Below are 27,974 nucleotides of genomic sequence, written 5' to 3' on the forward strand. Positions count from 1 at the left end.
AGCCACCCTGGGATCCCCTGAAAATGTTTTAAAAATATTTTATTTATTTATTCATGAGAGACACAGCAGGGGGTGGGGGGGGGAGAGAATCTTAAGCAGGCTCCATGCCCAGCACAGAACTGATACAGGGATCACAACTCTGAGAGCATGACCTGAACCAAAATCAAGTCGGATGCTTAACTGATTGAGCCACTTAGCTGTCCAGACTAGTAACTTTTTATTATGATGATGGTTGTGGTTTTTGCAGCCTCCTGAATTTAATACTTTCTCTTTTATACCACCTTATTTTAGTAGTTTAAATTTCCATACATATCATCCATAATTAGGGTGGCTTTATGTCATGGCTTGCCTAGTATAGGTCTGGTTTATTCCTGTTGACATAACATTTCATCTAGTCCCTGTTCACAATCAAAACCACCCTAATTTGGTTGAAAAATGATCACTCTCCCATAATTTATCTTTTTTTTTTTAGATTTTATTTATTTATTCATGAGAGACAGAGAGAGAGAAAGAGGTAGAGACAGACAGAGGCAGAAGCAGGCTCCATGCAGAGAGCCCGACATGGGACTCGATCCCAGGTCTCCAGGATCAGGCCCTGGGCTGAAGGCTGCGCTAAACCGCTGAGCCACCAGGGCTGCCCTCCCATAATTTACCTTACCATTTGTTTTATCTTTTACGAAATAAATCATTACCAAATGTAAAATAAGTACACATCATCTATTTGAATTGTTAAGAACTTCAGTATAGGTTCTAAGCATGTTAGGTTGGTACTTCAGTGTAAGTTTTCTTATTCATGTAATTTAGAGCAGAGATCTTACTTTACCCAAGTACTTAGCCAGAATTATACCTTAGCTTCTCTGTTAGTGTTCTATTGCTATACAGTATTATATATTAATATATTACAAGCTCTAGGGAGATATATATTAATATATTAATACTGCTATACAGTATTATCCCAAAATTCAGTGGCTTAAAATAATAACTTACTATCTTCTGCATTTTCTTTGGGTGAGAAATTTGGGAGCAGCTTGGCTGAGCAGTTGTGGCTTAAGGTCTCTCTTGATGTTGTAATTAGATAACAGGCTGCAATCATTTTAGCCTTAACTGGGACTGGAATATCTACTTCCAAGGTGGCTCCCTCATCTTTAGCAAATTGATGCTGGTTTTTGGTGGGAGGCTTCATTTCCTTTTTACCTGGCCATCTCCGTAGGACCACTTGGATGTCTTCATAGTATGGTAGCTGACTTCTCCCAGAACAAGCAATCCCAGGGATCAAGGCAAACATTTGTAATGCCTTTTATGACCTAGCTTTGGATATAGTACACTGTTATTTCCACCATATTCTGTTGGTTATATAGGCCTACCTTGTGTTACTGTCAGGGGAATTACACAAGAGTTTTGAATAGCAGGAGGTTAGGATTTGGGGTGGGGTGGGGAAACACATTTTTGAAACTAGCTACTATAGCTTCTAGACTTATAATTAGCCAAGAATTAAAATCTTTTATATATTCTTTCTTTTTTAATTCCATCTGAATTCCAGGGATGCCACCCTAAGTGGTGGTGTGTTTTTCTCTTTGTGTTGCTGTGTTATGAATGTGTTTTATGTTCTCAAATTTGTGTAGTCACCCAAAAGTAGTTGGCGTTTGAGATAAAAATTTTTTTTTTTTTTTTTTTTTTTTTTTTTTTTACTATTTTCACTTAAAGGTTTTTTGCTTTTCACTTTGTCCATGATACTGGTCAGTTTTCTAGGTTATTATTAGTTGTCTTATGTGGAGGCTTTGGGTTTTCTAGGAAGACATTCACATTGCTTGTGAATTACACGTTTTGTTTCTTTCTAATATTTATAACAACAGAGCTGGGGCTTGGTGCCCAGTATATTGATTTTTGAAGTCCATTATTTTTGTATTGTCTCATTTCCCCCTTTGTGCCTTGTTTGTTGACCAAATTTAGGCAGATCTCCTGTTCTCTTCCTATTATTATACTTTTCACCCATAAGTGCTTCTCTTCTGTGGCATCTTGTTTGAATTCTTCCTCCCTACAAAGTCAAAAGTAATTACTACAGCCTGTATTTCCTTACTCATGTTACTTGCACATATTGAGAACACAATGTCAGTTTCCTTTAATTCTAATTATTTATATTTGTTTTTTCCTCATATTTTGAATTCTAGAAGAGCAGGCCTTCTTATCTTTGTAAATCTATGGGTTTTTTTTTGTTTTTCATTTTTAAATTTTTTTTTAAAATTTTTTAAATTTTTATTTTTTTTAAATTTAATTTAATCTTTTTTTTATATACTTGAGAGGGAGCATACCACCAGGGGCACTGAGAGAGGGGGTAGGGGGGAGAGAAACAGACTTCCCGCAGAACAGGGAGCTCAACGTGGGGCTCAGTCCCAGGATCTAGGAATCATGACCCGAGTCGAAGGCAGATACCCAACCAGCTGAGCCACCCAGGTGCCAGTCACTTTGTTTTTTTAAGTAAGCTCCATGGGTGACTTGAACTCACAACCCTGAGATCAAAACCTGAGCTGAAATCAAGGAATCAGATGCTTTACTTAACTGAGCCACTGAGGCGCCTCTGTAAATCTATGAAATCTGTGGTTTTTACTGTTATGATGGGAAACTTTCTGTAGCATGTATTCATTGAATGCCTTTCTATTGCTATTATATATAAGGATATACATATATAGAAATATATATGTATGTATACATAAACAAAAACAAATACCTTTTGTAACCATTTATTTATAAGTAGAGGCTCTTTTTTACAGGTTACTAGTGCTCCCATTTATTTGGAGAAGTGTTGGACAGTACTGAGTCCTTTGAATTGTAATAGATGTTTTTACACTTTTTAGTGTTTAGTAAGAAAGATATCCTAAATTTAAGTTCTTCTGAGATGTTAGAGAAAAGTTCACCTTGAGTATCATAAATATTACATATTGATTGATTGATTCAACAGATTTTTGAAGGCCTTACTCTTAAGGTGCTTCAGGCATTGTGTCTAGCTGTAGCAATGTAAAGATGAATGGCCCCTGATCTGAAGAAAACAGTTTGAAAGAGGAGATAGATTTGCAAACAGATAAGGGACAGAGCTATTGAACACTTGTTAAGTTTAAAACTGTCTATAGCACTTTACAGGTGTTATCTCAGTCTTTTTTTATTTTTTAAGATTTTATTTATTTATTCATGATAGAAAGAGAGAGAGGCAGAGACACAGAGGGAGAAGCAGGCTCCATGTAGGGAGCCCGTTGCGGGATTCGATCCCGGGTCTCCAGGATCAGGCCCCAGGCTGAAGGCAGGCGCTCAACCGCTGAGCCACTGGGGCTGCCCCTATTATCTCAGTCTTTAAGACAAAACTACTATAAAATGATCCCTATTTTATGGATGAAGAAGGCATGGCTCAGAGATGATGATGATGATGATTATTATTATTATTTTAAGATTTTATTTATTTATTCATGAGACAGAGAAAGAGAGAGAGAGAGTGGCAGAGACACAGGCAGAGGGAGAAGCAGGCTCCATGCAGGAAGCCCGACATGGGACTCGATCCTGGGTCTCCAGGATCAGACCCTGGGCTGAAGGTGGCACTAAACCGCTGAGCCACTGGGGCTGCCCATATTATTATTTTTTTAAGATTTATTTGTTTGAAAAAAAAAAAGATTTATTTGTTTGTTTATTTATTATAGACAGAGAGAGAGAGGCAGAGGCACAGGAGGAGGGAGAAGCAGGCTCCATGCTGGGAGCCCGAAGTGGGACTTGATCCCGGGACTCCAGGATCGTGCCCTGGGCCAAAGGCAGGTGCTAAACCGCTGAGCCACCCAGGGATCCCCATGGCTCAGAGATTAATAATTTGTTCATGTTTGCACGGTAAATACCAGTGATGATTTGTGGATCTAGATCAGCCTGACTCCAAAGCCTGCACATTTAATTGCCATATTATAATATCTCCTGGAATACATGCAGTACAGTTGATGAGAAGAAGAAATTCATTATATCTGCTTCAGAATTGAGGGAAGGCTACGAAATGCTTGGGAAGAATGTTGACGGATAAGAAGAGTTAAGGAAGGAGCAGAGTACATTTTGAACAGAAGAAACAGGAGAAGTAAATCACAGAAGTATTAAACAGATTGAATGTTGGAATAGGATAAATAATTCTGTATGGCTGAAACATGGGGTAAATATGAGAGTGGAAGGTGAGTTAAAAGAATAGGCAAGTTAAAAAAAAGAATAGGCAAGTGTGAGGATCATTAGAGGTGTAGAGAATTCATCTTAAAAATCCTTTTGACAGGGATCCCTAGGTGGCGCAGCGGTTTGGCGCCTGCCTTCGGCCTAGGGCGCGATCCTGGAGACCCGGGATCGAATCCCACATCGGGCTCCCAGTGCATGGAGCCTGCTTCTCCCTCTGCCTGTGTCTCTGCCTCTCTCTCTCTCTCTCTCTGTGACTATCATAAATAAATAAAAATTAAAAAAAAAATCCTTTTGACAATACTGTATGGACAGAATGGGGTTAGACAAGGAGAAATGTTGAAATTAGTATGATAGTATAAGAACAAAAGGGAGTAGTGATGTGGATAAAGAGAAGAATGTAAAATGATTATGAGATTATCCACTTATATCCAACTGTTTTATTATAATGTCTCAAGGAATATTGCCCCTTCCATATTTCCCAGTTTTCAGGTGTAACGTGATGTGTGTAGAGTGTTTTTTTTTTTTTTTAAGACTTTTTAGAGAGCACTCATACATGCAAATGAGGAGAGGAAGGAGCAGAGGGCAAGAATCTCAAGCAGACTCCCTGCTAAGCTCTGAGTTAGACACAGAGCTCAGTCTCATGATCCATGAGATCATGACCTGAACCAAAACCTCAATAACTGAGCTACCCAAGTGCCCCTTATAGGGTGTTTCTTAAATGGTATCTAGTTTTTTCACTTTGATGCTTGAGGGCAGGGGGTTAACAAATTGGCCCATTCTTGAAGGAATCTGGACTTCAGGAAGTTTATGTGAATAGTTTTTCTGGAACAGTCTCATTCGTTCATTTTATGTGTTGTCTAATAGCAATTGTCACACTACAAGTACTTGTGTAGTTGTAACAGATCACATGGATCACAAAATTTAAAATGGTTACTCCCTGGCCCTTTACAGAAAAATTCCTATTTCAGAGCATCAGATTGAAGACATTTTGTTATCTAGTAACCAAAATGAATGTTATACTGCTTACTTACTTAAATATTGTATATTGGTTATTGTTAATTAGGTGACATTGATCACATTTGTCATTCAGAATCTGTATTTCTTCTTTAATGTATTTGGAAATTATATTAGTTAATCTTTCTCAAATTGCAAGGTTTCTTAGTTAACAGGATTTTTTAAGTGTAAAGATATTTAAGAAAATGAGGAGTAGAAAACTATATAGTCAGGTCTCCTAGGAAAACTAGGACATGTTAGCTAGTCCAACAGGGACTAAAAAATAGTTTAAAGTTGCAGGATTATCTAAAATTATAAGCTCTGGCAACCAAATTATTTTGTCAGTCTGGCAGCAGCAGGTATCAGTTGATCCCTATTCTAGTGTTTTGACAGTCTATGTGCAGAGCTTGCAATTTCAGACTACCAAGCTGACCAAATTGATGTATCCCGTCTCCATAAATAGGCTGTTCCTCTTGGGGACAGCTTTCATGCTAATTCCTCCTTCTCTGAAATTTCTTTTTTTTATGGCATCCCATTTTTGTTTCATGAATGTAGTATCTTTTCATCTCTCTGAGGATGTTAATATATTTTTTTAAGTTTTCTTTGTTTTTCCTTGGCAACACTTCATGATAGAAGCTTTTCACATTGCTTGGTGTGTAGTATTTGATGTTTAAGGATGGGAGACTAAAAATCAGGCTGGGAGTTCTGAGTGTGCATGTAGGAAGGAGAAGCTTGTTAATAGAGAACCTCACTATAGGGTTATCTGGTAGATAACCTTTTATGAAGTTGGCGAACATCATAAAAAGACTCCTATCTGCTGCCTGGTTGATTAAACCTTTTTTTTTTTTCTCTTATTCATGAGAGATACTGAGAGCAGACATAGGCAGGCTCCATGCTGGGAGCCTGATGTGGGACTCGATCCAGGACTCCAGGATCACACCCTGGGCCGAAGGCAGATACTTAACGGCTGAGCCACCCAGGCATCCCTGGTTAAGTCTTAATAACTACAGTGGGCTATAGCCAAGTGGGAAAGGAGAATGAGAGTTTTGTCATTGTTTGCATATGTTCTTTTAATTCTGTTTTTTTAAAGATTTTATTTATTTGAGGGAGAGTGTGAGTGAGAATGAGAGGGAGCACAAGCAGGGGGGAGGACCAGAGGGAGAAGGAGAAGCAGGCTCCCCACTGAGCAGGGATCCTGAACCCTGAGCCCCTGGACTCCTGGATAATGACCCCAGCCTAAGGCAGATGCTTAACTGATTGAGCCACCCCTAATTCTCCTGTTTTTGATACTGTTGTCCATCTTTCCACTGTGCCTGGCATCTCCCATTCCAGAGATGCTCTACTTTACCCTCTCCAGAGGAAAAAAAACCACCAGATCCTTCTGGTGTGAAATAGGGAATTTAGGAATCAATATGCTGGGTAGGTAGCTTTTAAACAATCCTGCTTAACCATTATGCTCTACTTCCAGAATTACCTGGTGCCTATGTTGAAGATGCTACAATTTTTTTTTATTTATTTTTTTAAATTTTTATTTATTTATGATAGTCACAGAGAGAGAGAGAGAGAGGCAGAGACACAGGCAGAGGGAGAAGCAGGCTCCATGCACCGGGAGCCTGATGTGGGATTCGATCCCGGGTCTCCAGGATCGCGCCCTGGGCCAAAGGCAGGCGCCAAACCGCTGCACCACCCAGGGATCCCGAAGATGCTACAATTTAAACCATCTTTGTTCTCTGCTTTTCCCTATTACCAACATAGGAGTCAACTTTCTTCAGTGTGTGGTCAATTAGCATTGGTCTGTCAGATTTGTAGCTTACTAAAGTAATTTGCTTGTTGTCTCTACTTCTGATTTTCCTTATTTACTCTAGTTGCTTCTTGGGTTTAAAACTTTTTTTTGCTGGGCAGCCCGGTGGCTCAGCAGTTTAGCGCCGCCTTCAGCCCAGGGCCCGATCCTGGAGACCCAGGATCGAGTCCCATGTCGAGCTCCCTGCATGGAACCTGCTTCTCCCTCTGTCTCTCTCTCTGTCTCTCTCTCTCTCTCTGTGACTCTCATGAATGAATAAATAAAATCTTTAGGGATCCCTGGGTGGCACAGCGGTTTAGCGCCTGTCTTTGGCCCAGGGCGCGATCCTGGAGACCCGGGATCGAATCCCACATCGGGCTCCCGGTGCATGGAGCCTGCTTCTCCCTCTGCCTGTGTCTCTGCCCCTCTCTCTCTCTCTCTCTCTGTGTGTGTGTGACTATCATAAATAAATAAAAAATTAAAAAAATTTAAAAAAAATAAAATCTTTAAATTTTTTAAAAATTTTTGCTAGAGTTTGGAGGGAATTTGAAAAGGAATTCAGATGTGCATGTGTAATCTATCATTTTGTAAAAGACCTTCCTCTACATATTTCATTTTTTTCTTTTTATTTACTTCCTACATTCTTTTGGATTCATATATTTTTTTCTCTCAGATCTTTTTTCTCCATACTGGTTTGGAAATCTGTGTGCTCTGTTTTTATTTTTTATTTTTATTTTTTTTGGGCTGTTTTTAAATTTTTGTTGCATCTCTTTGAAATTAACTTGCATATTAACTTCACAAAAATTAATTGGTATCTTTGCCTTGCTGAGCAATAAAAAGATCTTAAAACTAAACTCCAGTTGTCTCCATTCCAGATTTTAATGCTATTATTTAGTATTTTAGTTTTATATTTTTATTTTAATTTTTATATTTTTAAATTCCCAAATTAGACATTCTTTTACATATTTTATGTTTACCTAATGTTTACCACTTTCTTAGTCATTTTTATATCTTAAGTTGCAGAACTTCCCTTTAAGAATCCTTGTCTTGGGGGATCCCTGGGTGGCGCAGCGGTTTGGCGCCTGCCTTTGGCCCAGGGCGCGATCCTGGAGACCCGGGATCGAATCCCACATCGGGCTCCCGGTGCATGGAGCCTGCTTCTCCCTCTGCCTATGTCTCTGCCTCTCTCTCTCTCTCTGTGACTATCATAAATAAATAAAAATAAAAAAAAAAAAAAAAAAAAAAAAATTTAAAAAAAAAAAAAAAAAAAAAAAAAAAAAAAAGAATCCTTGTCTTGGGATCCCTGGGTGGCACAGCAGTTTAGCGCCTGCCTTTGGCCCAGGGCACGATCCTGGAGACCCGGGATCAAATCCCACGTCGGGCTCCCGGTGCATGGAGCCTGCTTCTCCCTCTGCCTATGTTTCTGCCTCTCTCTCTCTCTCTCTCTCTCTCTCTCTGTGTGACTATCATAAATAAATAAATTAAAAAGAAAAAGAATCCTTGTCTTAAAAAAAAAAAAAAAGAAAAAAAAAAAAAGAATCCTTGTCTTTGGGCAGCCTGGGTGGTTCAGCGGTTTAGTGCCACCTTCAGCCCAGGGACTGATCCTGGAGACCCGGGATTGAGTCCCACGTCAGGCTCCCTGCATGGAGCCTGCTGCTCCCCTCTGCCTGTGTCTCCGCCTCTCTCTGTCTCCCCCATGAATAAATAAATAAAATCTTTAAAAATAAAAAAGATTTTATTCATTTATTTGAGAGAAAGTGAGAGCATGAGTGGGGTAAGGGGAAGCGGGAGAAGCAGAGAGAGGGTGAGGGGCAGAGAAAGAAGCCGATTCTCTGCTGAGCAGGGAGCCCAATGTGGGATTCCATCAGAGGACCCTGAGATCATGACCTGACCCGAAGGCAAATGCTTTAACTGAACCACCCAGGTGCCCCTCAACAATCAATTTTGAAACCTAATAATTACCCCAGAAAGGAATCTCTGTGTCTCTTAGCTCTCATCCCAAATCCCACATCTGCTCAGCCCTAGGCAACCAATAATCTACTTACTATGTCTGTGGCTTAGTTTACTCGACATTTCATGTAAATGGAATCATATAATATTTAGTCCTTTGAGACTGGCTTCTTTCACTTAGCATAGTATTTTCAGGGTTTGTCTATGATACAGATTTTATCAGTGCTTTATTTCTTTTTATTGCTGAATAATATTCCATTGTATGAATATACCACATTGAAAAAATCTGTTCATTGTTTGATGGACATGGACATTTGGGTTGTTTGTGTTTTCTGACTCTTATGAATAATATTGCTGCGAACATTCATGTTCAGGTTTTTGTGTGTTTTAATTTCTCTTCTCTTGGTATATACCTAGAGAAGAATTGCTGTAATGGGGTAATTCAGTGTTTTACTTTTTTGAGGAACCACAAAACTGTTCCATCGCAGATGCACCATTTTACATTCCCATTAGCACTGTACGAAGATTCTAATTTTGTATACCTCATCAATACTGTTTTTGTTTGTTTGTTTTTAAAGATTTTATTTATTCATGAGAGACACAGAGGCAGAGATAAAGGCGGAGGGAGAAGCAGGCTTCCTGTGAGGAGCCTGATGTGGGACTCGATCCCAGGACTCTGGGATCACGACTTGAGCCTAAGGCTAATGCTCAACCACTGAACCACCCAGGTACCCCTTATTCAATACTAGTTATTGGTCATATTAATTATAGCCAACCTAGTAAGTATGAAGTGTTATTTTGATTTTGGTTTGTATGTCTGTGATGATTAATGATGTTGAGTATGTTTTCATGTGTTTTTAGGCCATTTGTGTATCTTTGGAGAAATGTGTACTTAGGTATTTTGCCAGTCTTTCAGTCGTTGAACTGAACATCTTTTTTGAGAGTTCTTCATATGTTTATTTTTTTATTTTTTTCTTCATATGTTTAGATACTTTTGTCAGATTTGTATAATTTACAAAAATTATCTTGCATTTTGTGGGTTGGCTTCTTGCTTTTTTTTTTTTAAAGATTTGTTTGTTTATTTGTGAGAGAGGTGTGCGAGCAACTGGAGGGAGAGGCAGAGGGTGAGGGAGAGAGCGAATCCCAAGCAGATTCTTTGTCGAGCTGGGATTCTCTACCCGGTCCCAATGAGAAGGGCTTGATCTCACCACCTATGAGATCATGACCTGAGCTGAAATCACCAGAGTCTTAACTGACTGAGCCTGGCTTCTCACTTCGGTTTTTTTTTTTTTTTTCTAAGATTTTATTTATTTATTCATGAGAGACACACAGAGAGAGAGGCAGAGACACAGGCAGGGAGAAATAGGCTCCATGCAGGGAGCCTGATGTGGGATTTGATCCCGGTACTCTAGGATCACACTCAGGGCAGAAGGCAGTCCGAAATCTCTGAGCCACAGGATCCCCTTGGCTTCTCACTTCTTAATGATGGTTTTGAAGTACAAGATTGTTGCTTTTAATTTATATCCAATTTCTTTTTGCTTTTGGTGTTATATCTAGTTCTATTTGAATTTTAGGGCTGTTTTTTCTTTAAAAAAATGCCATTGAGGGACGCTGGGTGGCTTAGCAGTCTAGCGCCTGCCTTTGGTCCAGGGCATGATCCTGGAGTCTCAAGATTTGAGTCCTACATCGGGCTCCCTTCATGGAGCCTGCTTCTCCCTCTGCCTGTGTCTCTGCCTCTCTCTCTTTTTCTCTGTGTCTCTCATGAATAAATAAACAAAATCTTATTTTAAAAAAGCCATTGGGAATTTTAAATTTAATTTTATTTATTTTTTGGATTTTTTTAAAGAGTTTATTTATTTATTCATGACACACACAGAGGAGCAGAGATAGAGGCAGAGGGAGAAGCAGGCTCCATGCAGGGAGCCCGATGTGGGACTCAATCCTGGGACTCCAGGATCATGCCCTGAGCCAAAGGCAGATGTTCAACCAATGAGCCAACCAGGCATCCTGCCATTGGGATTTTGAATGGGATTGCACTGAATCTGTAAATCTTACAAACCATGAATATGGATCGCTTTCCATGTATTTGTGTGTGTGTGTGTAAGATTTCATTTATTTATTTATGAGAGACACAGAGAGAGAGTCCGAGACATAGGCAGAGGGAGAAACAGGCTCCCCGCGGGGAGGCTGATACAAGACTTGATCGTAGGACTACGGAATCACCAACTGAGCCAAAGGCAGATGCTCAACCACTGTGCCACTCATGTGCCCCTGTGGCTTCTTTAATTAATTAATTTAAACAAAAGATTTCATTTGTTTATTTGAGTGAAAGAACTCGTGCAAGAGAGCAGGGAGCTTGATTCGAGACTTCATACCAGAATCCTGGGTGACCCCCATCATGACCTGAGTCAAAGGCAGATGCTTAACCAACTAAGTGACTCCGGTACCTTGCTTCTTTAATTTCTTTCAGCAGAGTTTTGTAGTTTTCATCTCTTTTGTTAAGTTGATTCCTAAGTATTTTATTCCTTTTGGTGCTATTGTAAATGGGATTGTCTTATTTTTTTTTTTTCCTGGCCGGTTGCCTTGGCTAGGACTTAAAGTACTATGTTAATAAAAGTGGTGGGAGTTGGTATTTTGTCTTCTTCCTAGTATTGGAGGACAAGTTTTCAGTTTTTCATCATTGAGTATGATATTAGTTGTGGGCTTTTCATATATACTCTTCATTTTGTTAATTTTCTTTATTCCTAGTTTGACAGTTTTTATCATGAAAGACTATTGAATTTTGTCAAATGCTTTTTTTTTTTTTACATCAACTGTGATGATCCTGTGATTTTTAGCCTCAGTTCTTTTAATGTATAACACACCAATTTTTGTATGTTGATCCATCCTTGCAACCCAGTAATGAATCCCACTTGGTCATTGTGTATTAAGTGCTATTGAATTTGGTTTGCTAGTATGAAAAACCGAACATTTTGAATTTATAGTGCAGCAACTCTGGATATCAAATTCTTTTCCCATTTCATGGTTTCTTTCTTTTTTTAAGATTTACTTATTTATTTGAGAGAGCTAGAGCACACACACATAGGGAGGGGCAGAGGGAGAGGAGAGAGAGAATCTCAAGCGGACTCTGCTGAGCAGGAGCCAGGATGCAGGGCTGAATCTCAGGAGCCAAATCAAGAGTTTAATGCTTAACCGGGGACGCCCAGGTAGCTCAGCCGTTGAGCGGTTGAGTGTCTGCCTTTGGCTCAGGGCGTGATCCTGGGGGTCCTGGGATCTGAGTCCCACATCAGGCTCCCTGCAGGGAGCCTGCTTCTCCGTCTGTCTGTGTCTCTGCCCTTCTCTCTGTGTATCTTTAATAAATAGATAAAATCTTAAAAAAAAAAAAAAGAGTTTGATGCTTTTGACTGAGCCACCCAGGCCCCCTCCCCCCCTCTCGTGGTTTCTTATTGCTGCTTATTGTGGTTCTTTGCTTATTTGGTGAATTCCAAACTAATTTTGTGTAGTCTGTATTCTTTATCATGTATGGCCACTGAAGTCTGTATTCTGTTAGTTTAGTGGTCAGCTAGTGATTTGACCGATATCCTTAAAAACTTGAAACCACGGGATCCCTGGGTAGCTCAGCGGTTTGGCTCCTGCCTTTGGCCCACTGCGCGGTCCTCGAGTCCCAGGATCGAGTCCCACGTCGGGCTCCCAGCATGGGGCCTGCTTCTCTCTTTGCCTGTGTCTCTGTCTCTCTCTCTATCACGAATAAATAAATAAGATATTAAAATAAAAAAAAAAAACAACAAAACTTGAAACCAGCTTTCCCCTCCTTTCCCCCCTACACTACCATGTTTTCAGATTGGCTGTGTTGGGCAGTTTAAAACGGTCTTAGCCTTTACTTCCTGATTGGGTGGAGCCTGAAGGTCAGTCAGAGTTAAGAGCCAGGATCTTCTCCTGTACTTGGACTTCTAGATTTAACAGAATACCCAGAGTTTTTCAAAGCCCTCATTCCTTCAAATGTCTTGTTCTCTAGTCTCTTCCTTTCCAGTCTTTTCAGTATATCTATTGTGTACTCCACCTATTATCATTTGCCCCAGGTGGCAGGGTTTGTTTGTTTGTTTGTTTATTTATTTATTTATTTATTTTTTATTTTTATTTTTTGGTGGCAAGGTTTAATAAATTTACTTTTAAATTCTTTTGACGGGATCCCTGGGTGGTGCAGCGGTTTAGCGCCTGCCTTTGGCCCAGGGCGCGATCCTGGAGACCTGGGATCGAATCCCACGTCTGGCTCCCGGTGCATGGAGCCTGCTTCTCCCTCTGCCTATGTCTCTGCCTCTCTCTCTCTCTCTCTGTGTGACTATCATAAATAAATAAAAATTAAAAAAAAAAAAGGAAAAAAAAATAAATTCTTTTGACGAACTGCCTGGGTAGCGAACTCAGCCCCAAGGAAGCTCCCAGGTAAGGAAGACAAAAGCAAGAGAAGTTCTTGAGCCAGTCCTTCATGTAACTTCCAGACAGTTCAAAACATACAACCACAGTTCTTTGTAGGAGTCCAACTTAATTTTTTTACATATGGTTGTGCAGTTGTCCTAGCACCATTTGTTGAAGAGATGGCAACGAGTTTTTGGATATAACACCAAAGATACAATCCATGAAAGACAAAATTTAGAAATTAGACTTTATTAAAATAGAATGTCCTTCCTTACAAAAGGCACAATGTGATATTGTGGTTTTATAATAAAAATATGTATGTTTTTAAAAGATTTTATTTATTTATTCATATGAGAGAGAGAGAAAGAGAGAAACAGGCTCTCTGCAAGAGCCCGATGTGGAACTGACCCCAGGATCACGCCCTGGGTCAAACCTCCACCGCTGAGCCACCCAGGTGTCCCTGGTTTTCAACCCTGTTCCTGACACAGAGCTCCTAAAACTGAATTTCCTGTTGAGAGTGATTAAGATGTCCTTTGTTATGTTAATGATACGACTTCATTGATGTCTTAAGGATGGAAGCTAGTTGCCTGAGGAGCCAACCACTTAGAAATGGGACCTTTCAGTCCTACCTTCCAATGAAGAGAGGGGCGGGAGATCTGAGTTCAGTTGCTAGTAGCTTAATTGGCCACACCTGTGTAACAGCCTCCATAAAAGTCTAAAAGGATGGGGTTCCGAGAGCTTCCCGGTTGCTGAATTACAGGAAGATTTGGGGAGAGTGGTATGCTTCCTGAGGACTTGGAAGCTTTACACCTTTTCCCCATACCTTGTCCTATGCATTTCTTTCATCTGGCTGTTACTGAGTGATATCCTTTTATAATAAACTGGTAATCTATGAAGTAGTAATATGTATGAGTTTTGTGAGCCACTACAGCAAATTAATCAAACCTAAGGCGGTAGACATTAGTTCCTCCAATCTATAGCTGGTTAGTCAGCACAAGACAACTTGGACTTGGGACTAGCATCTCTAGTGGGGTGGAGGAGCTTGTAGGACTCCTCATTTAACCTGTGGGATCTGACACTATCTATCTCTGGGTGGGTACTGTCAAATTTAAGTTGTAGGACACCCAGCTGATATCAGAGAACTGCTTGGTGTGAGGAAACCACCCCCATTCTCCATATACATCCACATTTTAGAACATTTACACTGTTAAGAGAATGAAAAGAGAAGCCATAGGCTGTGAGAAAATATTTGCAAAACACACATATAGTAAAGGACTTGTTTTTAAAATATATAAAGAACTCTTAAAATGTGATAATGTGAAAACAAGTAAAAAGTGAGCAAAAGATCTGGACAGCCTACCAAACAATATGCATAGATGCCAAATGAAGCATATGAAAATATGTTAAAAAATACATTCAACATCATGTCATGGGAATTGCAAATTAAACCATCAGTGAAATATCACCGCACATCTATTAGATTCGCAAAACTTTGAAAAGCTGGTAATACCAAATGCTGGTGAAGATATGGAACAATAGGAATGCTCTTTTTTGTTGTTGCTTAAAGATTTTATTTATTTGAGAGAGAGTGAGTATGGGGGAATGGGGGAGTAGGAGGGATAGGCAGAGGGGGAGGCAGAAGGAGATTCCCCACTGAGCAGGGAGCCCAACTCAGGGCTTGATTCTAGGACCCCAAGATCATGATCTGAGCCAAAGGCACACATTTAGCTGACTGTGCTACCCAGGTGCCCCATGAATTCTCCAATCCTAGTAGGAATGCAAAATGATACAACTACTTTGGAAGACCATTTGGCAGTTTCTTACAACCCTGAAATATAGGGCTTACCATTATCCAACAGTTTAACATATTTACTCAATTGAATTGAAAACTTAAGTCCACAAATAACCTGTACATGAATATTTATAGCAGCGTTTTTCATAATTACCCCAAAATGGAAGCAAACAAAATGTTCTTTAATAGGAGAATGGATAAACTGTGGTTACAAACACACAATGGAATATTATTCAGCAATTAAAAAAAAAAAGAATTGTGAAGCCATGAAAAGGTACGGAGGAACATTTAGTAATTGCTAAGTGGAAGAAGCCAATCCGAAAAGTTCCCAAGTTGTATGATTCCACCTACCTGACATTCTGGAAGAGGCAAAACTTATTAAAATGTTAAAGTAATCTCTACACCCAGTGTGGGGCTCGAATTTACAACCTTGAGATCAAGAGTCTCTACCAACTGCCCAAGCATGTCTACAGACTGAGCCATCCACCCCTGGACTGACTGACTATTTATTGATATATTTTAAAATTCTATTAATTTTTAAAAAGGCTTTATTTTTAAGTAATCTCTATACCCAGTGTGGAGCTTGAAGTCACACCCCCAAGATCAAGAGTCATCATGCTCCACTGACTGAGCAGCCAGGTGCCTTTGGACTTTTTTTTTTAATTGTAGTATAGTTGATATACAATGTTATATTATTTTCAGGTATACAACATAGTGATTTGACAGCTGTTTATGTTATGCACACCACAAATGTAGCTGCCACCTGTGGCCATACATCACTATTACAATACTACTGACTATGTTCCCTATGCTGAACCTTTCTTCCTTATGACTTATTCATTTCATGACTGGAAGTCTGTACCATCTATTCCCTTCACCCATTTTGCCTGTCTCCTTAGTCCCTTCCCTCTGGCAACCACAGGTTCATTCTCTGTATTTATAGGTCTGTTTCTGCTTTTTTGTTTGTTTGTGTTTTAGATTCTACATATAAGTGAAATCAGATAGTATTTGTCTTTCTCTGACGAATTTTACTTAGTATAATATCCTCTAGGATCATCCATGCTGTTAAAAATGGCAAAATCTATTTATTTATTTATTTATTTATTTATTTATTTATTTATTTATTTATAATGGCTCATAGTCCAGTATGTGTGTGGATACCACATCTTTATCCATATTTTATCTGTTGTTTCCATATTTTATTTATTGTAAATAATGCTGCAGTAAACATAAGGGTGCATATATATTTTCGAATTAATGTTTTCAGTTTTCTTGGGTAAATACCCAGTGGTGGAATTACTGGATTATATGGTGTTTCTGTTTTTAATTTTTTGAGAACCTTCATCCTGTTTTCCCATAGTGTTTGTACTAATTTACATTCTTACTGTCAGTGCACAAAGGTTTCCTTTTTTTCCACATTCTTGCCAGTACTTGTTATTTCTTGTCTTTTTGATACTAGGTATTGTGACAGGTGAAATTATGGACTTAAAAAACTTCCAGGGATGCCTGGGTGGCTCAGCGGTTTAGTGCCTGCTTTCACCCAGGGTGTGATCCTGGAGTCCTGGGATCGAGTCCCACATCGGGCTTGCTGCATGGAGCCTGCTTCTCCCTCTGCCTGTGTCTCTGCCCAACACCCCCCCCCCCCCCCCCCCCCGTGTTCTCTCTCTCATGAATAAATCTTTAAAAAAGAAAACTTCCAGAATATTCCAGGTACTAATTAACAGACAAGTTGCCTACTTTTGTGGACTTTAGAGTCAACAAACCAGAACATTTTCAGTAGTGTCATAGAAAGTGATAGGATGGCTACTTTATTTATTTATACTTTTAAAAGATTCTATCCATTTATTCATGAGAGACACAGAGAGAGTAGAGACATAGGCAGAAATAAAAAGAAAGCTAGATTTGTAATGGGTGTAGGGGAGAATGATATGAGGTAAAATCAGAATCAGTCTTGTGTGGAATGGATTTGGGCATCTGTAAGCCAGGTGAAGGAATTTGGATCCTATTTTAAGTGGAGTAGAACGTGGCCTAGACTTTTTTTTTTTTTTAAGATTTTATTTATTTATTCACAAGAGAGACACAAAGAGAGAGAGAGAGAGGGAGGCAGAGACATAGGCAGAGGGGCAGGCTCCATGCAGGGAGCCTGATGCGGGACTTGATCCTGGGACTCCAGGATCGCGCCTTGGACTGAAGGCAGGAGCTCAACCGTGGAGCCACCCAGTTGTCCTGACCTAATTTATTTTTAAAAGAGTACTCTAGTTGCTGTATGGAGAATGATGGGACAGGGAGGGAGCAGGAACTAGGAGCAAGTGCAGAAGCAGGAAGAGTTCTCTCTCTCTGTCTATCATAAGTAAATGAATAAATACTAAAAACACACACACACACACATACAAACACACATACACACACACACACACACACCTACACCTTGGCCAAAGAGAATGACCTAGTTGATGTAGTGAAGGTCAAAATTTTAGCATTGAGCATTTTCATAAATTAAGGAATAAAACATTGGATTTTATAGAGTTGGTCTCAGTAGGACCAACTACTGAGTTGGTTCCATTTCATTTTGGCAGATTGGAGAAGGTACCAGAATTGTTTTTTGTTTTTAAAAGATTTTATTTATTTATTTATTTATTTATTTATTTATTTATTTATTTGAGAGAGAGAGAGAGAGAGAGAGAGAGAGAGAGGGAGAGGCAGAGACACAGGCAGAGGGAGAAGCAGACTCCATGCAGGGAGCCTGACGTGGGACTCGGGACTCGATCCTGGGTCTCTAGGATCATGCTCTGGGCTGAAGGCGGTGCTAAACTGCTGAGCCACCCGGGCTGCTCCTATAGAGCATTTTTAAATATACATAATCATTCATCTTTGTAACAACACTGAGGTAGCGGTGGTGTTATCCTCATTTTTCTGATAGAAAACGGGGACCTAGAAAGGTTACATAGCTCAAACATTATTGTATAGTAAATGTTGTAGACAGGAATTAAGCCCGGATGTTCTGACTTTGTTATAAAAAATCTTGTTATATTAATGATGCTATTTCCACATGGGGATTACTTTTTCTGTGATTGATGACTGAAGAAGATAACGTTAGAAAATTGTTCATTTAGTGTAATTCAAAAGCTACTTTAAAAATTTATTTCATCAAACAGGTATTTAAGTGTTTGCTATGTGTCAGGCATTGTTTTGGGCTTCTGTGGATAAAACAAAGATCTTAACTTAGATGGAGTTTATATTTTAGCCCAGAGAGTTGAAATCAATAAATATAACTATCAAGTAAATTACTCAGTATGTCAGAAGGTGATATATTCTGTAGAAGGAAAAAAATGACAAGGGAAGTGGAACAGATTGAATTATTGTCAAGAGAACAAGGAAAACAAAAGTTCTAAGACTAGAACGTACTAGCTTATTTGAAGAATAACAAGGAGGTAGGTGCCTGAGTAGGTTAGGAGAGTAGAATAGATGGAAGTAAGATCAGGAAATTGGGATCAGGGATAGTATGCATCTTCTGTTGTCTTTTAAGGTCGTTGGATGGAACTGTGCTTTTACTCTGAGTAAAATCGGAAGCCTTTGCAGGGTTTTGAGCACTTTGTTTTTTTATTTTTAAAAGATTTTATTTCTATATTAGAATGAGAGCAGGAGCAAGTGGAGGACAGGAGGGTGGGGGAGAAGCAGACTCCCTCCACTGAGCAGGGAGCCCAGTGTGGGGCTTGATCCCAGGACCCCGGAGGCGGATGCTTAACTGACTGAGCCACCCAGGCACCCCAGGTTTTGAACACTTTAAAAGTCATCCTGATTGTGTTCGGAATAGGCACTGAAGCTGGACACCAGGTAGAAACAGGGAGACCTGTTGATAACCGCAGTAATTTAAGAGGGAGGCATAATCCAGGGGGAAAAAAGTGGCAGAGGCCACTCTGAGCAGATTGATGATAGAGTTCGTGAGAAATGTTTGGCTTCTTCTTCTTCTTTTTTTTTTTTTTTTTAAGATTTATTTATTTATTTATTCATAGAGACACAGAGAGAATGAGAGGCAGAGACACAGGCAGAGGTAGAAGCAGGCTCCATGCAGAGAGCCCGACGTGGGACTCGATCCAGGGTCTCCAGGATCACGCCCTGGGCTGCAGGTGGCACTAAACCGCTGTGCCACCGGGCCTGCCTAAATGTTTGGCTTCTAAATATATTTTGCAAATAGAGACTACAGAATTGCTGGTAGATAGGAAGGGAAATAAAAAACAAAGGCAGGATGACTTCAAGGTTTTTAGCCTGAGCATCTGAAAGGATGGAGTTATCAGGAGTTCAGTTTGATGTGTTAAGTTTGGGGGGGTCTTTTAGATACCCAAGTGAACTTGTTTGGAGTTTAGGAATGAAGTCTGGAGGTGCCTGGGTGGCTCAGTTGGTTAAGCATCTGCCATTGGCTCAAGTCATGATCCCAAGGTCCTGGGATAGAGTCCTCCATTGAGCTCTGCTCAGCAGGGAGCCTGCTTCTCCCTCTCCCTCTGTCTGCTGCTCTCCCTGCTTATGCTCCTCTCTCTGTCAAATAAATAAAATCTTTAAAAAGAAAATGAAATCCGGGATAGAAATACAAAGTTGGGATTCACTGGTATATAGATGACATTTAAAACCAGGTGAGAGGAACCGAGAACTAAGCCCTAAGGCACTCCAGCAGTAAGATAGGGGAGAAAATGGAAGGGATTGTCAAAGGAACCTAAGAACAATCAGTGAGGTAGTGTGTAAATTTAGAGAATGTGTCTTGGGAGCTCAAGGGAAGAAAGTAAACCATGGAAAAAGGAATGATAAGCTATGTCATTTTACTGATAGGTTAAACAGGATGAGTACTAGAATTGAAAATATTATTTAGCAGTGTTAAGGCCACTGTTACTGTGTAGCTTCAGTGAGACTTGGAAATTGCCTGGTTAGCACTATACATATTTTAATTTTAATTTAATGTTTAATTTTTAAAAGACTTTAGTTATTTATTCATGAGAGACACACAGAGAGGCAGAGACATAGGCAGAGGGAAAAGCAGGCTCTATGCAGGGAGCCCAATGTGGGACTCAATTCTGGGACTCCAGGATCATGCCCTGAGCCAAAGGCAGATGCTTGATCGCTGAGCCACCAGGCATCCCTATACATATTTTTAAAATGGGATCTTTTGATGTTTACACTGTCTCCTTTTCCATGTTCAGGTTTACCGTCCTGTTGGTGGTATGTCTGGCAGTGGATCGCAGCTTGGTTCAATGGGTAGCCTGACCATGAAATCACAACTTCAGATCACTGGTAAGTCTTAAAAAGATCTACCGGTACACTTTTCCCCCCAAGATAAAAACAAGAAGATCTTCAGTGGCTGTTTTATATTAGGGTTGAGTTAATATTTGCTTAATAAGTGAATGAATAGAATGTTTAAAGTATAAAAATTATGTTTTTCTTTCAGGATGCACTTGAGTATTTTGTAAGTTTTTTTTTCTTCCTCCATTAAACATTGGTGTCTGAGCAGTTGCTGTTGTTTTTTGTTTTGTATTAACAGCCTTGAGAGATAATTCACATACCACATGGTTTATTCACTTAGAGGGTCACTGATCATTAGTATGTTCAGTGTTGTACAGCTGCCACCACAGTCAATTTCAGAAACCTCTACCCACATCTAGACTACTTTGCATGTCCCCCAGCCACCCTCAGCTCTAGGCAACCACTAATCTATTTCTTGTCTGTATATTTGCCTATTATAGATCTCTCATATAAATGGAATCATAAAACGTATGGCATTTTGTTTCTGACTTTTTACACTTAGCGTATTTTCAAGGTTCATTTATGACCTTGAAACATGCATTAGTATTTTCTTTTTGTTGCAAAATAATATTGAAGGTATGAACATACTACATTTATCCATTTATGATAAATGTTTGGGTTGTTTCTACTTTTTAGCTTTTATGAATAATGCTATGAACTTTTATGTACAAGTTTTTGTGAAAGTTTGTGTTCTCAGGTCTCTTGAGTATATACCTAGGAGTAGAGTCACTGGGTCATGTAATAAATATGTTTTACTTTGTGAGAAATAATTCCAAATAGTTTTTCAAAGCATCTACACCGTTTATGTTTCCATCAGCCATGTGTGAGGGTTCCAGTTTCTCCACATCCTTGCCAATGCTTATTTTTAAAAAAAATTTTTTTTTTTTTTTAAATTTCTATTTATTTACTTATGATAGTCACAGAGAGAGAGAGAGGCAGAGACACAGGCAGAGGGAGAAGCAGGCTCCATGCACCGGGAGCCTGATAAGGGATTCGATCCCGGGTCTCCAGGATCCCGCCCTGGGCCAAAAGCAGGCGCCAAACCGCTGCGCCACCCAGGGATCCCCTTGCCAATGCTTATTATCGGTCTTTTTGATTATAGACATCCTAGTGGGTATATGAAGTGATATGTCATTGTATGTTTGATTTCATTACTCTGGTGGTAATGATGTTGAACATTGTTTCATGTGTTACTGGCCATTTGTATGTCTTTTTTGGAGAAATATCTATTTAAATCCTTTGGTTGCAAAAAAAAAAAATCCTTTGGTTGCTATTATTACTTCACTAATTTCTTGGTCTTTGTTTCTTTCTCTAACCATATTAATCAGGTATATCACTTTCACATTAGTATTCCTAATGTTCTAATATGCCATTTGTTAAGTTACATTCTTTTTTATTTTTTATTTATTTATTCATGAGACAGAGAGAGAGAAAGAAAGAAAGACAGAGACACAGGCAGAGGGAGAAGCAGGTTCCATGCAGGGAGCCTGAAGTGGGACTTGATCCTGGGACTCCAGGATCCTGCCTTGGGCCGAAGGCGGCCCTAAACCGCTAAGCCACCCGGGCTGCCCGTTATGTTACATTCTTGCTCAAAAACCTTTAGTGCTTCTGTTTGGCTCTAGTATAGAGTTTCTGTAGCCTGGGCTAAGATTTTGAACAGTCTGGCTCCATATGGTGTCTTTGTAGGTATTTTTTAATTAATTAATTAATTAATTACTTTTTTTGTAGGTTTCTTTTTAATGAACTATTTGGTGAATCACGGGAGTTTCTTCAGACATTGCATGTCTATCACACAGTAAAACCTCAGTCTCTATCCTTTTAATGGCATTTATTTCTTATAGAACCATTCTCTATATAGTATTTTAACTTTAAAAATTTTTAAATTTATTTTAGAGAAAGAGTACATGAGCGGGTGGTTAGGGGCAGAGGGAAAAGAATCTCAGATGGACTCTGTGCAAGCCCTGAGCCCAATGCATGGCTTTATCCCAGGATGCTGAGATCAAGACCCAAGCCTAAACCAAGAACCACCCAGCTGCCCCAGTAATTAGCTTTTATTACACCTATCTTTTTTTTTAAACTTTTTAAAAAGACTTTATTTATTTATTCATAGAGACAAAAGAGAGGGGGGGCGCACAGACACAGGCAGAGAGAGAAGCAGGCACTATGCAGAGAGCCTAACATGGGACTCGATCCAGGGTCTCCAGGATCACGCCCTGGGCTGCAGGCGGCGCTAAACCACTGCGCCACCAGGGCTGCCCTATTACACTTGTCTTATATCTACATCTGGATTATGAGTATTAGGCCACAAAGTATTAGGCCCTCATATCCTTATTACTATCTTCCTCAAAAACCTAAAAGTGATTGAATTATATAAAAATAACACTTTTGTAAGGTGACAGCGTCTTAGAATTTATTTTTGGAGATTCCCTCACTATAGTCTCTTTCCTTAGCAATGTCTAATTCTCAGTGAAAGATATTAATATTTCTTTTTTTTTTTTAATATTTCTTTGTTAAGCAAGATTCTGATTGTTTTTCCCTGCTCCTCAGCTTGAAGCTAGGCTGTGTAGCTGATTTATTTATTTATTTATTATTTAAAAAATTTTTTTTAAATTTATTTATTTATTTTTTATTTTTTATTTATTTTTTAATATTTTTTTAAATTTTATTTATTTATGATAGTCACAGAGAGAGAGGCAGAGACATAGGCAGAGGGAGAAGCAGGCTCCATGCAGGGAGCCCGACATGGGATTCGATCCCGGGTCTCCAGGATCGTGCCCTGGGCCAAAGGCAGGCGCTAAACCGCTGCGCCACCCAGGGATCCCTTTTTTTTTTTTTAAAATATTTTTTTAAATTTTATTTATTTATGATAGTCACACAGAGCGAGAGAGAGAGAGGCAGAGACATAGGCAGAGGGAGAAGCAGGCTCCATGCACCAGGAGCCCGACGTGGGATTCGATCCAGGGTCTCCAGGATCGAGCCCTGGGCCAAAGGCAGGCGCTAAACCGCTGCGCCACCCAGGGATCCCTGTGTAGCTGATTTATTATTATTATTTTTTTATTTTTTATTTTTCCTGTGTAGCTGATTTAAATTGAGCCAGCGTCTTATGACTTTTCTTTGGGGCAAGTTAATGTTAAAACCTTTGATTGGAGCGATCTTTTAAAAAAGAAAAACCTTTACCTTTTCAGGTTACATGAGTAAATGAACGTGTTTTTTATTTTTAAAAACTCAGTAAAATAATAAAGTAAGGGGTCCTATTTATCAGTTTAGTCCTCAGAGATATTGTTACTCCTTTAGGTTTTGGTTTATATTCCTTTAGACTTTTCTCTTTGCATGGTGTTACCATATTTGCTACCATTATTATCATAGTAAGAAAGTCATTTAATAAATTCCTGAAGGCACCTTAAGAAGATGTAATTCTTGCCATTTATAAGTTTTTAATCTTGGTTCTAAATTTTCTGAGAATGCACAAATATAAGGCAAAAACAATTTAATAAAAACAAACATGAAGAATGGATAAAAATGATATATTTGGCAAATATATCATTAGATATGAAACAAATGGAGAACATAAGATTATGAAGAGTGATATGCTTATTTAAATAGAATCAACTGCCCTTCATAATTCATTGTTTACTTCTTTGATTTTGGTGCTAAAAAGCTCAGAATTAAATGTTTTGCAAAAATCCCTTTAATGACATTGTATTTTTTATTCTATGTTAATGGATCAGTTATAGTATTGTTTTTTGAGTTTTTTGTTTTGTTTTGTTATTTTGGTAAGCTGCCTCAACATCTTTCTAGAATCAGAGGACATAAATATTCCAGTGTAAAAAATAAATGCCATGGTATATGATAATGGCAACAAGAGAGAATAACTTTGGTCAGGAAAGAGAGATCGGTATTTGACCAGAATTGCTGTGAAAGGGGATAGTGCTTGAAGCATTGCTACTATTTAAATGTAGGAAGTTATTTTTAAAAAATGTAGGGGAGTAGAAAGGATCTTTTTAGGAGAGAATATAAGCAGAAGGCACGAAGCAGGGAAATGCGCAAGTGTTTGCCAATGCCCCTAAAAGCTACTGCTGCAGAGTGGGGAGCCATGAGAATTTAATGGGAGTGGGTGATCTCCTTCAGGTGTGTGTCAAGGCTACAAAAAAAAAAAAAAAAAAAAATCATGGCTGGCAGAGATGGAAAGTAATCAGGGCTTTTAACAAAGAGAATCAATTGTATTTGTATTTTAGGAAGTTGGTGTGAAAGATTGATAGAATTGAGTGACAAAGTTAAAGATCCTACTCTGTGGTTTTGCTCTAATTTCGTGTCTTTTTTTTTTTTTTTTTTAAGATTTTATTCATTCATGAGAGAGACACACACACAGAGAGAGAGAGAGAGAGAGAGAGGCAGAGACACAGGCAGAGGGAGAAGCAGGCTCCATGCAGAGAGCTCGATGTGGGACTTGATCCCGGGACTCCAGGATTACGTCCTGGGCCAAAGGCAGGCGCTAAAGTAGGCTCCACTCCGACTGTGGAGCCCAGTGCAGAGCATGAACTCATGACCCTGAGATCAAGACCTGAGTTGAGATCAAAAGTCTGATGCTTAACCAACTGAGCCACCTAGGCACCATGCCATGTCTTTTTCTTATCTTTTTTTAAAATCCAGTTATTTCAGCACCATTTATTGAATAGACTGCTTTTTTTCCCACTGAGTATTCTTGGTTCTCTTGTCAAATATTAGTTGACTTCATATGTTTGTGTTTATTTCTCGGCTCTCAGTTCTGTTCCATTGGTCTATTTGTCAGTTTTTTTTTTTTTATAAATTTTTATTTATTTATGATAGTCACACAGAGAGAGAGAGAGAGAGAGGCAGAGACACAGGCAGAGGGAGAAGCAGGCTCCATGCACCAGGAGCCCGACGTGGGATTCGATCCGGGGTCTCCAGGATCGCGCCCTGGGCCAAAGGCAGGCGCCAAACCGCTGCGCCACCCAGGGATCCCCTTATTTGTCAGTTTTTATGTCAGTACTATACTGTTTTGATTACTATAGTTTTATTTATTTATTTTTTAAAGATTTATTATTTACTGGAAAGAGAGAGTGTGCATGTGGGGGCAGGGAGGGACAGAAGGAGAGAGAAACTTAAGCAGACTCCGTGCTAAGTGCAGAGCCCAGTGTAGGACTCGATCTCCTGACCCTGAGATCATGACTGGAGCCAAAACCAAGAATAGGTTGCGTAACTGATTATGCCATCCAGGTGCCCCAATTACTGTAGTTTCATAGGATAACTTGAAATCAGGAAGTATAATGCCTCCTGCTTTGTTTTTTCTCAGGATTTCTTTGGATATTCAGTTTTTTTTTTGTAGTTCCATATAAATTTTAGGTGTTTTGTCTACTTCAGTCGAAAATACCATTGGAGGGGCACCTGGGTGGTTCACTGGTTGAATGTCTGCCTTCTCAGGCCATAATCCTGGGGTCCTGGGATTGAGTCCTGCATTAAGCTTCCCTGCAGGGAGTCTGCTTCTGCTCTGCCTATGTTCTGCCTCTCTCTCTGTCTCTCATGAATAAATAAATAAAATCTTTAAAAAGAAAAAACACCATGGGAATCTTGATAGTAGTGCACTGAATCAGCAGATGGCTTCTTACCCTCTTATCTATTTTCTTACTCCTTCCAAATTTCTTTCTTTTTTCAAATTAGTTTTTAGGTAGGCTCCATGCCCAATGTGGGGCTTGAACTCATGACCCTGACATCAAGAGTCACATGCTTTACCAACTGAGCCAACCAGGCAGGCGCTCTTATTTTCTTACTTCTTTTCTGACATACACGTGAACATACATACATTTGTTTATAATATATATATTGGCTAATTGGTCATCCTCACCTGCTTAAGTGAGGGCAAATAAGAAATTTATTTCAGAGAAACCGCACTTTTTTTGTAAGCTATGACAAAACAGATTTAAAAAATTCATAGTGCTGTTTGTTGATAAATGGATAAATTTAGAACTTGGACATATGTTTTTTTTAAAATATTTTTATTTATTTATTCATAGAGAGACAGAGAGAGAGAGAGAGAGGCAGAGACACAGGCAGAGGGAGAAGCAGGCTCCATGCAGGGAACCTGACATGGGACTCCATCCCAGGTCTCCAGGGTCACACCCCAGGCTGCAGGCAGCACTAAACCGCTGCGCCACCGGGGCTGCCCTTGGACATATGTTTTAATTTCACTGAATTCTTTATATGAGTATCAAAGAAAAGCCTGCACCACCTTTCCTTTTTAAAATAAAAAAAAAAGATTTTATTTATTTGACAGAGCAAACAAGGGGAGCAGCAGCAAGGGAGAAGCAGGCTTCCTGCTGAGCAGGGGGTGGGGCTTGGAGTTTGGTGCCAGGACTCCCCTGGGGTCGTGACCTGAGCCACCCATCGCCCCTGGTGTCACTTTTCCTTTTCAGCATTTACATGAATAAAAAAAAGTGTAGTACTGGTGCATTAGTAACACATTTTTTGTTTTAAAGATTTATATATATGAGAGAGTGACAGGGAGCCTGGCAAAGGGAGATGGAGAGAGAGATAATCTCAAGCAGATGCTCTGCCGAGCTCAGAGCCTGATCCCAGGACCCTGAGATCATTACCTGAGACGAAATCAAGAGTTGGAAGCTTAGCGGAGACACCCAGGGACCTTGCATTAGTAACTCCTCCTATAACTTTAATCTAATTTATGGAAATAACCCGAGTAACCATCTAACTGAATCTTTTTTTAAAGATGTTGTTTGTTTATTCATGAGAGGCAGAGAGAGAGAGGCAGAGACATAGGCAGAGGGAGAAGCAGGCTCCTCACAGGGAGCCCGATGCAGGACTCAATCCCAGAACCCCGGGATCACACCCTGAACCAAAGACAGATGCTCAATTGCTGAGCCACCCAGGCATCCCTAGCTGTTTGAATTTGAGTTGACTAAGAAAGATTGTCTTTTGTGCTACTCTCACATGGATCTAGGTAATTCATTGAGGTAGTTGCTTTGGGAACTTCTGTTAGCTTAAATGATCAGTTCACATTTTAATTGAACATTATTATTGAATGTCTCTGTATTGGGCAATAGCTTTCCTGTGTAGTTTATAAAATAGATGTAAAAATTATAGCAGAAAATAATAAATACTCTCAAATGCTTTGACTAGTGTGCCATTAAAGCTTCTACAGTTAAACTTTTAGGGAGGACATCTAATCCCCGAGCCCCAGTTTTAGTCAAGAAATCTATATGACTCCCATCTTCAGGAGAGTTAATGACCCTGGATTTTAGTCTTGGTTCTGATAATTTAATAGTTCTATAACTTTGTGCTTGTCACTAATATCTTTGAGCCTGTTTCCTTAGCTGTGAACTAAGGATGTTAACATCTTTGTTATGTGGTTTTTGGGAGACAGTGTATATGAGTTGGAAAACTCCAAAATACTGTAGAAGTATAGATTAATTCGCTTTCCCCTAATTCCTTATTTCTTTCTCCTTCTAGGATTATTCATGTCTAATTTAATATCTTAACAGTCTAAGCTTATGCCTTTCATAAAGTTGTTTGGTTATTTTACATTATTTTTATCATTCT

At 39.4% G+C, this 27,974-nt stretch overlaps 1 protein-coding gene across 8 annotated transcripts in view; it reads left to right on the forward strand.

Annotated features, from left to right (window-relative positions):
* Window positions 1–27,974, forward strand: part of ITCH (itchy E3 ubiquitin protein ligase) — a 153,224-nt gene that overhangs the window by 30,046 nt on the left and 95,204 nt on the right. For 7 of the 8 annotated variants that reach the window (XM_072800673.1, XM_072800669.1, XM_072800674.1 and 4 more), the window contains one exon: window positions 20,303–20,393. In XM_072800673.1, the coding sequence (XP_072656774.1) occupies window positions 20,324–20,393 (70 nt within the window). In that variant the 5' untranslated portion in view covers window positions 20,303–20,323. Of the gene's footprint in view, window positions 1–9,486; window positions 9,637–20,302; window positions 20,394–27,974 lie in introns of all 8 variants that reach the window. The other variant, XM_072800670.1, reaches the window with a different exon arrangement.

This window comes from Canis lupus, chromosome 26 (assembly GCF_048164855.1).
Source record: "Canis lupus baileyi chromosome 26, mCanLup2.hap1, whole genome shotgun sequence".
Classification (NCBI taxonomy): domain Eukaryota; kingdom Metazoa; phylum Chordata; class Mammalia; order Carnivora; family Canidae; genus Canis; species Canis lupus.